This window comes from Alligator sinensis, unplaced genomic scaffold, assembly GCF_000455745.1.
Source record: "Alligator sinensis unplaced genomic scaffold, ASM45574v1 scaffold666_1, whole genome shotgun sequence".
In the NCBI taxonomy this organism is placed as follows: domain Eukaryota; kingdom Metazoa; phylum Chordata; order Crocodylia; family Alligatoridae; genus Alligator; species Alligator sinensis.
The window spans coordinates 1,064,025-1,078,524 of record NW_005842216.1 but is presented as its reverse complement, the minus strand read 5'-3'; the positions used below and the strand labels follow the sequence as shown (position 1 = coordinate 1,078,524).

The window sequence follows — 14,500 nt, the reverse complement described above, 5'->3', positions numbered from 1 at the left end:
TACATGTTATCTGAATAGAAGGCAGGGTGGATTTTCACTTTATAGACTAACCAAAGCAGGTAGATATTATCATCAAGCCATTCTAAAAGAATGGTAGGAAAAAAAGAAAAAAAAAACATGATAGAAATATGCTGCTTGAAGTAAAGGCAGATTTAAGCTCCAGGTGAGCAAAGCAGTTAAGATCTCTAAAGATCTTTCCAGATATATTGATGTATTACAAAATAAAAAGGATCCTATTTTATAACAGCCAAAATGAACCTGAACATACACTCGTAACCCAGGTCACCTGATTTATCTTTTCTTCCAAGAGAAAGATTCAGTAATGATTTTTATCTGCTAATGTAATGGTACCAAGGTGGCTAATTTCAGAGACAAAATTACTAAATTTGAGCAATTTAAATTATTTCAATAAATGTTTTTCAAGAAGCTTGAAACTTGTGTGCAAAACTAAGACTATAAAAATCAATCATTTCCCTTTTCCAAACAGCCAGAACAAAACTTCTTTCCTTTAACATTCCTCCTCCAATGCCTAGGTTTTTACCATTTGAACTAGAGGAAATTCCCTGTTTAGCCACTTAAGCTAGGTACATACATTCAGGGAGGTTAGAGAGCATTAAAAATGGCCACCCAATCTAAACTTAGTTCACCCAGTCGCAGACCTTACATTAATAGGATCCATCTAAGTGTGAACTGTACAGAAGTTCAGAACAGTTAGATCGGTCTAAAAATGGCTGAGCCAATTTAAGTTAACCCACCTGCTGAGGTATGCAGATCAGGTCAGCCATTTTTAGACCAATCTAACTATCCTGAACTTCTATCCAGTTCCCAGTGCAGCTTCAGGGCTGGGAAAGCCCAGCCAATGACCCCAGCCCTAGTCATAGGACTGTACTTTTTCTACATCCTCCCTGGCACAGGGCTATTTTTAGCCCCCTGGTCCCTTCCCCACTACCCCCAAACAGACAACCTCCTCTCCCCTGGAAACCAGCCAGCCTCCCTCTCCCCAAACCTGTCAAACCCCCATCCTGCAAGCCACTCCCAGTGCTGGTTTGGCAGTGTCAGGAGCAGAGCAAGGTGGGGTGGTGGTAGAGGCAGGAAGCATGGGGGGGGTTGTTCATCTGGAGATGGGAAAAGAGTGCTCCCCCATAGGACCTGCAAGCCCCCTGGATCCTGCCAAACCCTCAGGGACCCCACCAAGCCCCCACAGACCCTGCCTGCCCTCAATTTACCAACTCTGCCTGTCTCCCTGATGTCCCTGCAGGCACTGCTGGCTCCCACTAATCCTCTCTCCCAATGCTCCCCCCATGAACACTTATCTTAGATTGGGTGACCAGTTTTAAGTCAATTTATCCTCCCCAGATGTATGTACATACCCTTATAAAAGGGCAGTAGGTCTCCTCTCCCTCAAACAAGGGCATCAGGATTTGGTAGGGAACTTTATTGTTTACAGATACCAAATACACTCCTATTGTCTTATTGCAAATACCACCTCCTCCACACCCCCCCCCCCAATTTTGCACAAAACAGATTAAATAAGTCACACTGTGCCAATAAGATGAGCTTGGAACAACGGCAATTCATAAAATTCCTTCTGTGCTTTACTGTTTTTTATCAAACAGAATAAATATAGTGGTTTATTCCTCTAGTTTGAAATCATGGAGATATTCTTTAGAATCTCCATAATTTGGGATCACATCTTTACTTTTTTGGTTTCACATTTTATAAAATTTCACATGCTGAAAACAAGCAAGTTACAATACCCAAACTAAAACATATTACAGCTACATTTTCTGACTTTCTAAAATATAAAAAAAAACACTTTATCACAAATAGAATATATACTTACTTTAATATCATATTCATAGTTTCATTTCGATCTTTACCTTGAAATGGTAGTGTGCCGGTAAGCATTTCAAACTAAAAAGAACAAATGTTTACTTAATCAATATCAAGTTTTTTTTAAATTACTCTTACAACATTTTAAAAAATAAATTCCCAAATGTACTACTACACCAAACACATGAAGACTTGAAGTCTTCAGAGATATAAGCAAAATGATCACTAGTTTGTTTTTTTTCCATGTCTGAAGCAACTTATGACAATTAGTATAGGCAGATGATACTGATACACGACAATGATGTAAAACACCTTGATGCTTTTATAGAACAAAGATAGGCAATGGAACTCAAATCTGAAACCTACTTAATTTGTAGTTTTATGGGAAATCCTTCTGAAGAAAAAATTTCCACAAACAAAAAATGCTAAAAAGTAAACTGCCTTAATATTTGTTCAACTTCAATATTAATTTTATGCTAATAAAATAAGTTTACTGTAAAACACAGGCAGAAATACTAGCATTATTGGTGTCTTCCACTTCATTATACTGCTGTTCATTCAAACAGGCTCTCTCTGGCAAACACTTATCAAGCATTTTGCAAATCTCTCAATTTTTTCTTTTACTAATAAGTAGTATGGGGAAGACACTCAAGATATAGCTTCACACCAAAATGAAAGAAACGAAATAAGTAACACTATAAGAGTTATCATATTTATGTAAACTTTTATCAATTTGGTATTCCTTACAGGTCTAAACAAGTCTAGGTTAAACTTAATTCAAATAAAATTGCTACTTTGATAACAATTCAGTTATTGCCTTCTTCCAGTTCTTCCCTTTGGACCAAAAAAAATGCCCATTATGTCTAGGCAAGGTTACTCAAAGTTATTTAACATGTATTTTAAATGCATGCAATATATCTGACTGCTAAACAAGTTTAAGCAATTAAATATACAGTACCATAAGAACACCAAATGACCACCAATCTGCACTCTGGTTGTGGCCTCTCCTGTTTACTACTTCAGGTGCCATGTATTCTACAGTACCACAGAAAGAGTAGGCCTTCTTTTCTTGATCTACTGATTCTTTGCTGAGTCCAAAGTCTACAAACAGCATTACAAAAATACATCTAGTAAAGTTTAAGAACAATATTTTAAATAATATTTTGGAGATACAGTAAAATAATATTTAGGAGTAAAATGTTTATATTAGAGCTCACGGAATAGTAGACGATAGGTTTTTTAGTGACTTGTCTCACACTAGTCTACTGTGTGATGCCAAGGACATTTTAGAGTGAACTGAAATTCAGGTTCAACTGCCCAAACTACTAACATTCATACTTAGAATCAGATGCTGAATACATTACATATTTAGAACCTTAACAAAAACAAAAAGTTCTACTTTTCTTCCTAGTACTGTTTGGTGAGACTTTGCTGCTTGCTTACTATAAAATGGAAAAACTGGATATAAATGAGTTTCATTAAAGGAAACACTAATATTTAAATTACCAAAATAATGCAAGTAAAAACAAGAATTAAAATATGATGGCTGTATGCTATTAAAGAACATAGGGGCTTCAATTAAACCATATATTTTAAAAAGTGAGTTGACAAAAGGCTCATCTCCAGCTGAGATTTAATGACTGAATCAAGCTAGAAACAAATTATTTTATCCGATACTTGATATAAGCCCAACTTTAGAATGAGCTTCTTAACAGAAGTACCTTTATGGTAGGAAAGAAAAAAATATCAAAGGACAGATTTTCAGAACAGCTTATGTCTCTTTTGGGTTCTCAACGAATATGATACTCTTCTTTCCCCAAAAATACAATTTTTGTACTTTTATTATGATAATGGAGGCTCCGGATCTCTTTGGAAAATGTAGCCCTAAGCTCTTACGCAAACTAGCAAATGTAGCATGTACAAGAATTATTTTTGGTAAAGCTAGGCTAGAAGTATTGGAATTAGACACAATGTAATGTAATAAAAGTATGAAAGTCTGTAGCTACAGAGAAAAATACTACATTTCTTCTAATACCTAGATACCTCAGAGCATATTCAATTTGAAAGCAGTGTTGTTATAGCCCCAGTGTGCAATGATATTAGATGATGAAAGCAAATTTGCAAAGAGTAGAGGTTATCTGCAAGTGCAAAAATGCCCATGTAATTATCCAAGCACATCTGCACATGCAATAACCTACACATGAGTATTCACTTGCATATAAAAACTGGTAGTTTGGGTATAACTCTACTCCATTTGTATAGTCATTTTTGATGATGTGTGTACAATGTTCAACATTAGACCTTATATTTCTCGTTACACTCACCTTTATATACAATTCAGCTTCATATCTGATGATGAACGTGATAATTTAAAACTTACTTTCTCAGGAATCATGCAGTTATAAAAATGATGGACTTACAGACCCCAAACTCAAAGATTACTATTTATCTGCAACACTGGTACAACCTGGGCAAAAAAATGCAAGCTCAACCTGCTCTACCAAAGTAACAACTCTCTTACTGAAGGAAAGGCCTGAGGAATGAGAGCAACTCAGTTAAGTTCTCAGCACCTATACTTAGGGGACCTACCAAAATCAAGGTGGCAGACAGGCAATTTCATGGGCTGACCATGGCACTGGCCGCCATTTTCACAGGCTGCCTTTCATGTGGCCCGTCCCCCACTACTGACTGGTGGAGAGGGCTACCGTTCATGTGACTCCACCCCTCACTGCTGACTGGCAGAGGGCTGCTCTTCATGTGGCCCTGCCCCTTGCCGCTGATTGGTGGAGAGGGGTGGGATCACATGAAAAACAGCCCTCTCAGCCAATCAATGGCAGAGGGAGGAGTGGGCACCCCCCGCGCACACATTCAGAGGGCTGCAAAACCAGACCACAGTGACCACTGGCTCCCACTGGGGAGCCAGCATTTATTTTCAGCAAGTGCCCCCCTCCCTGTGTGATTCAGTGCAAAATCGTTTTTTGCAGTGTTCGTGGCAACAGCCATTTTTTGTGGCGTTCACAGAAACAGCAAATTCACAATTAGAGTAGGTCCCTACCTATACTGAAACAGTTTTTCAAGAGAGGCCACTATTATGTTTACATGGGAGACATGACTGGGAGCAACAAAGCTAACACTTATTGGTATTAAGCCAGAAATGAAAGAGTCAGCACTATTTTTGGATATGCAGACCAACAGAATTAAACATTTTAAATGCCTGTCTGCACACCCTAGATTCAGATTATAGAAGACTACAGGTCAACATAGAAGTTCATTGACAAAGCAATGTGAAGAAAGCTCACAATTTTGCCTTCAATAGGTTTGATTCTAATCAGCTGTACATTATCACTCACTTTCATGGACACTACGTGAGCTTCTTTTTCACGTACCTTTAAATTGCAATATTTACTGAGCACTAGTTACTGGCAGTACAAAGATTCAATCAGAAAAGAAGTGTAAGAACTGACAAACAGAGGAAAAACAAGATATATTTTTGCTTCATATACAATTATAAAATATACACTTCAGAAATCAGCCTCTGATTCTATCTAGATTCATAGACACAGCCTGCATGGCTATCATGTCAAATTTCTCAGCTTCTGAAGTATCTTCTTTCCCCCGTTTCTTTCTTCCTCTACTCCAGATGTATACATATTTATCAAAAATTATTATTTATATTATTAACTGCTCCTCTCCATTTTCTTTTCATTCTAAGGAAAGATAAATTCTGACTCAGGGCTGCCATAAAAGCAACATTCAAATGCTGATGGAAAAGAAGTTATTTGACCCCTGCCTCAAATAACTACAAGACTTTCTTATTCCCCCTTCAGCAGAAATTGAAAGGGGATTAAAGTATTGATTTATCCGACAAAATAAACAAAAAACAAAAAACTTTAGCCCAGCCTGCCCTCCTCTCTGCTTTTCTGTTAATCATTCCTGGGCAGTGAAGGCCCCAAAGAGCCAACGTTTCTGAATATGACCAGGAAAAAGCAAGTTATTCTGAATTATTTATACTAGTTTCAAATTTTTGCTTAAGAGAAACAGAAGGCAGAAAGAAAGCAACTCAGAAGCTGAAGAAATGCAAGAGAATTGAAAATTCATCATCAGTGACATTGTATATAGGGAATTAAATCCCTTGGGCTGTTTAAGAGCATTTGCACCCTGAAGGAAGAACACATCCTGTTGTACTTTTAAATAATAAATATCAGGTAACTCTGTGGTCTATGTAAAATCCATTTGGCTAAGAGATGCAACAGCAAGGATTTTTTTATTTTTTTAACAAGAAAATCTATTGTGTATGTAAATAGCACTAAATGGATGAGTTTAAATCTCTTTTTAAGCTTGCAAATCAGGTCTAATGACTGTTAATATTTACACAACAAAGCAGATAGTGGATTTTATAACATACAGTTTAATAAAATGTACAAGTAAATGTTCACAATGCTTTGTGCTCACTAAATATTTACAGCATACCCTATTAAAAACAGGTTTAATTGCCAATATGTATATGTATTCTAGCTTCATAGTTCTGAAATTAAATTTTTTAAAACCATGTTTTCTGCCATTAGGCAGAAAATGATCATTCAGAATTGCTAGAAATTACATTTTTAATATACTTTTAGATTTTTTTAAAGAATGCTTTAGGTGCCTTGTTGTCAGCACCAACATCTTTTATACCAGCAGCATTTCTTTTCCTATCCTAAAAGGCTCAGCATACTGAAATTCCTGTTTCGATCAATGATCTCCTTTACTCTTGATCTTTAGATAGAAAGACATTTTATAGTCAGCCTTAATATAGGCCACTATTACTTACTAATCAAATGCCTTCAAAGTTAAACTTGTTTTTAAAAAATGCAAAAGGTATTTAAAAAAAACGTACAACTAACAAGTATAGTTATTTTAAGCATGACCTCTTCAATTTTTACAGCCATATTATTGCTAAATTTTCAATATGATTTATGCAAGCAGTCCTCAGTACTCATTCATGTAGTCACCCCAATGTCGGTGGTATTCTGCAAGGGCATACAAACTGGCTAATGCATACCAGATTGAGCAATCTGGGCCTATGTTAGTTACAGTATAAAAAAAAGCCTTGCCAAGATTTATAAGAAATAAAAAACACACTAAAACACCTTTTAAAATCACCAAACACCAGCCAATATACAAGACAACCCTGGCTACAATATCTTTACTACATTGTAAGCTTTTGCACAAATATTAATGAGCTATACTAATAAGTTTTTCCTACCTGTTAACTTGATATGTCCTGCTTCATCAAGCAAAATGCTGAAAATTAAAATTCACATTCACCAATAGACATAACATGAATATTTACATAAAGCAATTTAAACATGAATATTAACTATTTGTAAGTCAACTAATTTCCAATTTTAATAAATCTATATTTTATATTTAAAGCATGAATATATTTTAACTATTAAAAACAATATATATTACAAAAAGCATTGATTAAGCTTTTATATTATAGAAAATATCATCAGAATAAGAGGAAACAATTAAATAAAATACATATAATAGTAAGTAAAATACATTTTACTTTACTTTTCTGGCTTCAGGTCCCTGTATACAATTCCCAAGCTGTGTAGATGATCCAAAGCAAGGGCCAGTTCTGCGAGGTAGAATTTCACATCTTCCTCTGTAAACATAACCTAATAAGAACTGTATAGATTTACCTTCTGATCTTGTCTTCAGTTTTAATACTGCAGTCTAAATTTGCAACTCTTGCTCATAAGCACCACATTTTATAAAGTTTCAGCTGGCAGGTTCACCTGACATGAGTAACGTGAAAGTTTCCTGACGATTTAACTGTACCTTCAAAAAATTTTTAAAAAAAACCCCCAAAGTATTCCTCAATAACTCAGAGCAGTTGTTCTCAACTGTTTTAGACTCAAGGCACCCCTCCGTTTCTTTTCTCAATTTAATGGCATCCCATTTCAGAAACTAGTGTTTCTTTTTTTTTTTTTTTACTACTTCTGAATACAGAAAAATGGAACAATTTTTCTATCGCAAAGAATCCAGAAAGACCACAATAGATCAGAAAGTTTTTAACATTATGGTTCTTATTTGAAATTGCTGGGTTTATTTTGGTGACAACATGTGGGTGTTTGCATACCTAGTGGTACAAAAAGTGGCACCCCAATTAGAAGGACCGCACAGCAACCAGGTGTCATGAAAAACACCCAGTTTGAGAGATAAATATTAAAAACAATGCTTTTCCATCTAAAATTGTCAACTGGAAGAAATTTAATCTCTGTATATTCTGACCTGATCATCAATAATCATTCAGTCAGAACGCTCTATTTCTTCAGTTTACTGAATTGCTTGGCATGATAAAAAATAGTATTATATATAATCCACAGGATACATAGCATGGCTAGTTAACACTAGTATTCTAACCTGGGCGTTCCCAACAAGCTCGTAGCATTCAGGGGGCATGTTCTGCACCCTGCTTAGCTGGGATTGACACTGGTCTCCCTGGCTGCCTGGGTTGCAGGGTCAGGAAGGGCATGGAGAAAGGCTTCCTGGGGTTCCAGAGGACCACTCTGCAGACAGTTACCTGTACAGCCATTCTGTCTTCCAAGAGATATTCTCCTGGGAACCATCTGACTCAGGTTGCCCTCAATATAGATATTTTTCTTCCAGAATGGCCATGTTTGCTCTGAGAGAAAAATACTAAATGTCTGTACATGTGTAGTTTTTCTCCTGGGAAAGCGACTCTCTCAGGAAAAAACAAAACATCTGTACATAGCCTTAATAATCAGGAAAAATCAAGCTATATTATTTTATTTTTATAATATTTTTATATATATATTCTAGAAGACTTGAGCATATATTTAGTTCTATCCAGCTAATAATTACTACATGAAGTATACAAGCTAGTTTAGCTTAGTAACACGCAGGATCTTGATTTGGGTCTGAATTAATCCTTCAACTAGTCATGTGTTTGGTGTATGAGGGTCTCTTAGAATAGATTAATCCTTCTGCTCCCACTACTTTCTATTCACAGCATTAATTTGTTGTTTTATGTTTTGGTTACGGTACTATATGCTATTTTACCCTTTTGTTTAACATACTGCCAGTGACCATCACTATGGGAGAATGCTTAGTTATTACTGGTTATGTCATTGTGGCATCGTCAGAAGGTGACAGTTTCTGCGGTCCTGTAAAAACTATGGTTAAATGCGACAGGTCAATATTTAGAGTTGTAACAACAGGCACTCATTTATGGCAGAACAGCTTAGGGTTAAGATTAAGAAATGTTCTCAATTTACATAGCACTGGTGATTTGGAGGGGGTGCACGCAAACCTCCTGAGCTTGGTGGTACACCCCCTGCAAATAGTTGTCATCAACACTGCTGGCAGCGCCTGTGGGCAGTCACCACTCGCCGCCACCCCCCCGCTGCCGACAGTGTCTGTGAGCGGTCCTTGATCTCTGCTGGCCACTGCTGGCAGTGTTTGTGTGTGGTCCCCTCCCCACCGCCACCAGCACCGTGGCCACCTGTGGGAGCTCACCATTTGCTGCCACCATACTCCCGCTGCCACCGGTGCCGCCGCTGCCTGTGGGAGCTCACCACACCCCCGCAGCCTCCAGGGGCATGTGGCATTCATGGCACACAGCATTACTATACTGCCTGTGTACTAAATATTATGCAACAGAAATATTAGTAAAAGATTTGTTTCTTTATAGTGTCAGAAATAAAGATGCAACTGTGCGTCTAACTATATTTGCATAAAGAATAAAGTGCAATGAATAGGGCTGTATGAAGCTTTGGTAGCCGATTTGATTTGGAGGAGATTTGGTCCAATTCAGCAGCTGAATCTGAATCGAATCAGGAAACCAATTAACAGTCCGAATCAAATTGGAAGCATCTGAATCAATTTGGAAAAGATTCGGCACCACTTTGGAGATTCGGCCACAGACTAAACAGGCAGCAGTCCTCACCATGCTGGACACAGCTGCCTCCAGCTGGTAAGTCTGTTGTGGTGTGTGGAGGGGGAGGGAAGGGGGTGTGTGTGTGTCGGGGGAGGGGTTAGTTCAACGCCCTCAAAGTGATGGAGAGATTGGGGCTGGGGCTGGGGCTGGGACAAGCTGCCCAGGCAGGGCAAGAGGGCACAGGACTCACGGAGTGGGGTGGAGAATGTGGGCACAGCAGTGATGGGAGTGGGGGCTATGCCATGCTGCTGCTTGCCCAGCTGGGGCAGGGGGGAGGCACGATATAGGCACGGCTTTCTCAGGGTGGAAGAGAGAAAGTGGCAGCAGGTCATAGCCTCCACACCCAGTGCTGCTGCACCTGCATCCCATGCTCCCCCATCCCGGCTGGGCAAGTGGCAGCAGGGCATAGCCCACTGGGGGGGCACCTGCTGGTGGGGTGGGATGTAGGCACTGCATTGGGGCTGGGACAAGCTCCCCAGCCAGGGGGCTGGGGGAACATGGGATTCGGGGAAGGGGGCCGCTACTGTCCAGGATTACACAAGGAAGCTTTAGATATCAACATAGGAATCTCAAAAAACAATTATGCTAATGTTAATTACAATATTAATAATACACAAATTCATTTCAAGCTTTTTTAATCCAAACTAAATAAATCAAGCAATTGCATTAAATGTTACTGTTAAATGAAACTTCCATTAAGTGTTCTCTTGGATAGTAGCCATTTTGTACATCATAGCTAGATAACCCCATGTATTAGACTATTAAAGACCAAGAGAAATGTTACCTCATAATAAATTTGAGTAACTAAATATTTGCTCAATAATCTATAGGTGAGATGGTTTAAGGAACACCCATAATATGTATAGGCATTCACTTTTCATCACCATATGGAAAACAGGTTTAGGAACCATTTTCTTTTCTTTGTAGGAAAAAAGATATAATAATTTATTTTTATGGAATTCTAGAAGCAATCAAAAGAGCTGAAAACAAAATGTATATTTAAGCACTTATGATCTCCTAAGTCTTGGTTCTTTACTCTTAAATGAGATTCATGTATTTTTTACTTACTATTTCAGCTAATTTAGACTTTTTTAAAAATCCAAGTGTTTTTAGAGAGTCAGAATTCTACTTGCACTACTATAAAAAAAGCAAAAAGTGCTTTCCTGTTATGCTGGGATTTCTTATAGGACACATCCCAAATCATATAGTGGAGATTGACCCTTTTCCTAATTTATGCCTTTATAGATCTATTGACTCTCATAAATAGACAGCTGCAATGTATTTTTAGAGCTCAGTTCTGAAATCAAGATCCAAATTTCAAACTGGTAAAGAAATTCAATATAATTTCAGGACATATGTATAACTTGCTGTTTCTCCTTTCCTAAAAACAATATATAGCTTGATTTTTAGGAATTATATAGGCTTAAAAAATATGAACTCACTCAAAGATTTCAAGATACTACTATATGATACTGGAGTATTGCTAACTGGTATTGATACTCTTTCACATTGTGAAAGTATTAAGCCAACTAGTTTTCAATGTCCTCCAATATACACTGTCAAAAATGAATGCCTTAAAACTACCAGAGGGGCAGATGATTTAAAATGCAACACACAATTGTAAAATTTAGTACTATAATCTCTCTTTACTACAAAGACCCCCCTCCACCCAAAAAACCCACCAAAAACACCTGAATGCGGAACTTAAGAGTTTTACCAAAACGTTTTGCAGAAGAAGGAACTGCTTTTTTTTTTTTTTTGAAATATTATGAATTCAGTTATAATTCATATGGAACATCTTATAAATTGACAAATATTTAAAACACATGGTCAGAAATGCAACACAGCATCAAACAACACGAAGTTAGCAAACACAGTAGTGATTTTCCCAAAGCTAAAATAAAGAAAGCAATAATTCTAGACAAAATGCTTGCTACTTTAGCTCTCCAAGACCAATTGCTCAGTTTCACTTTAATATAAAACTGCATAAAGCAGCAATGTAGAGGTATATGCAGGCCCTATGGAGTAGCTAAACTGACTTCAAGCTCTAATCAAACCTCTTTTCTTTATCACTAAATCTTATTTACCACAAATAAGTCTATGAGCCATAAGGCCACTTTAGACCTGAGAAAAAAAGAAAATTCAGGACAAATCAACAAAAGTTTGACAGTGAGGTTTCAAAGACTATGGACAGTGTCCTGCGGGATACAGTAAAAGACGAAATGAGACCCTATAATAAAACTGAAAAGAAAAATGGAATTTTCCATCTGTAATCTGTGCTTTCCTGCTATGAAAAATGTTTTAATATTCTACTGAGTTAAAATTTTAAGCACGTACCTCTTTGGATAATCGTGTGAACACATCTCCTCCCCTGAGAAAATCCAATATTAAATATAGTTTCCCTTCGGTCTGAAAGGCTGATTTAAAAAAAAAAAAAAATGACAACAGTTAACAAATAGCTTTATATGATGATAGAAGAGTTCTACACAGAACTAAATTATTCCAGTGTACAAACTGAAAAAGTAACAGAATATACTTGTTTCTGAATTTAAATTATTTATAATTGGCACAAGGAATCCATATAAATGACTGATTTTTGCGAAGTAAAAAATAAACAATGATTAGTCGACTACAAAGTCTTAGTGAAAGGAGATCTCATGGTCATGCTGCAATTCTTTGCTAAGCAGAGAGAAACCCCCAATACATGTTAAATAACTGTCTGTCAATTAGTAACAGTACACCAGAATGTTTTGCCCATCAGTTGTTAAAATCTAACAACTTCATACATTAAGAAGTTAGGAATTAAAAACATTATCCATGTATTAGCCCAACCACTGATGTAACTTTCAATATAGATACAGACCAACTCTTATCATAGCTAAGAGTTTAAAGGTTTTAGAATTGCTTTTAAGACAAGAAAGTAAAATGTGTGGGAAATGTCAGCCCAATTTGTACAATCTCTGAAGAGTATACCGTAAAGCACATCACTGAAAAATTCGGAAAATGTTTTCAAAACAATGATGTCAATCTTCTTGACCTACTTGTATGCATTGTCCAAGGTGTATAAAATATCTCATAATTCAATCCCTTGCATTACCCATAATAAAAGACAAGTACATACATTTTTAAATGAGAAACTGACAGTCAAAAAAATTCACCTAAAGTCCTTCCTTGTCAAAAGTTACTTACTGTTGGCTCTAACACCTAACTTTTTAAAATTTATAGCAACCTTACAAGGAAAACAGTTCTTTATTTTACCTTGCACAGTTGGCAACACTCAGCATCAAGTCAGTTTCAGTAACTAACATAACAGTCAATTAATTTCCACTTTTGTCAGCTATGAATACAGAAGTACTGTATTCAATATAGCTTTGAATACAAAAAATAAAGGCAAAAAATAAGCAACAACAACATTATAAAAACTGGGTCAAGAACTCAAGAGACAGATATATTAGACATAGTTAAACACAACTTGAGCTACTATATTTCAAGTTGATCGTGTCCATTTACAGAAAAGAAACTACAAGAATGAAAGAGATCGTCCTGCAACCACTAAGGCCACTGACAGATGTTCAGTTAAAGGAGCACTGCAATCCACAATACCAACTCATGTCTACTGCCATGACAGGAGCAGGTGCAACTGTGGGATTGAGCATCAGATCCCAGTTGTGTCCCAGGGCTAGTGCAGAGAAAGCCCGGGATCATGATTCTGGGCTCCCCCCTGCACTGGTAAGTAGCAAGCTGGGTGCCCAGTGTCACCATGGCTGATACCACCAGTCAGCTGACTAGTGCTTCCAGCCACAATAGCAGACCAGAGAAGCTGTGGTGCACTCCTGCAACTGGGAGTGCCAATCACTTGATAGGCATTGGCTAGGCATTCCATTTTAAGGTGCAACAGGAACCAAAGTGCGTGCCTCAAAGTGCTCTTTCCATCTAGCTTGGACAGATTCGTTGCCTCTGCTTGGCGGAGCACTGAACCATCCTACTATCTCAGGAAAGTAGAACTGTGGGAAGTTGGGCCACAGATGGCTTCCGTTGCCTGGGAAAAAAGCTACATCATGTTTGTCAGCACAGAGCTTGATTTTCTTGGCTTTATCCTGACACCACTGATTTCTGATTTCCCAGATCCTCCTTTGAGTTTTGGCTTTGATGAGCTGATATCTCCTTCTTCTGAGACAAGGTGTCATCTTGCCAAGCAGAATAAATCCTCTTCTTGGTGAGGAGGTCTTGAATCTTGTTTCTCTCATTAAAACCAGTCTTCATGTCAACAGGTGGTATAGCCAATAGACTCAGCACAGGCCATATGGACAGCAACTTTAAACCCCTTCCAAAGTTCCTCAATGTTGCCTTCATTTGTGGATAGGACAGAGAGCTTTTCATGCAGACATAACTGGAGATCCTTACATACCTTCGGGCCTTGAAGAGATATGGTGTTGACAGTTCTTTACACTGCTTTTAGCGGTTTGCAGGTTTTCAGAGCAAACTGGATGTTCATAATGGACCTAACAAGACAACGATCCATCCAACAGTCAATCAGCAATTTGCATGGCTCATGTGACTTGGACATCCAATCAAACCATCTCTAACAACAGTCGAGGAGGTGCCAGTGCTTAGAGCAAGGGAATCTCCAGGTAGTCTTGTATTTGTCTCTCTGTCTGAAGACTGAAGTTCATGATGACAAAATCATGCTCCACACATTTGCTCAGAAAAAAGATG

General features: G+C 37.6%; 1 protein-coding gene across 1 annotated transcript in view; it reads right to left on the bottom strand.

The window, feature by feature from the left end:
* Positions 1-14,500, bottom strand: part of LOC102368134 (ribosomal protein S6 kinase alpha-6) — a 70,046-nt gene that overhangs the window by 38,621 nt on the left and 16,925 nt on the right. Inside the window, exons 5-9 of the mRNA XM_025208022.1 lie at positions 12,122-12,201; positions 7,393-7,499; positions 7,079-7,116; positions 2,792-2,934; positions 1,844-1,914 (exon numbers count right to left, since the gene is read on the bottom strand). Of these exons, the coding sequence (XP_025063807.1) occupies positions 1,844-1,914; positions 2,792-2,934; positions 7,079-7,116; positions 7,393-7,499; positions 12,122-12,201 (439 nt within the window). The remainder of the gene's footprint in view (positions 1-1,843; positions 1,915-2,791; positions 2,935-7,078; positions 7,117-7,392; positions 7,500-12,121; positions 12,202-14,500) is intronic.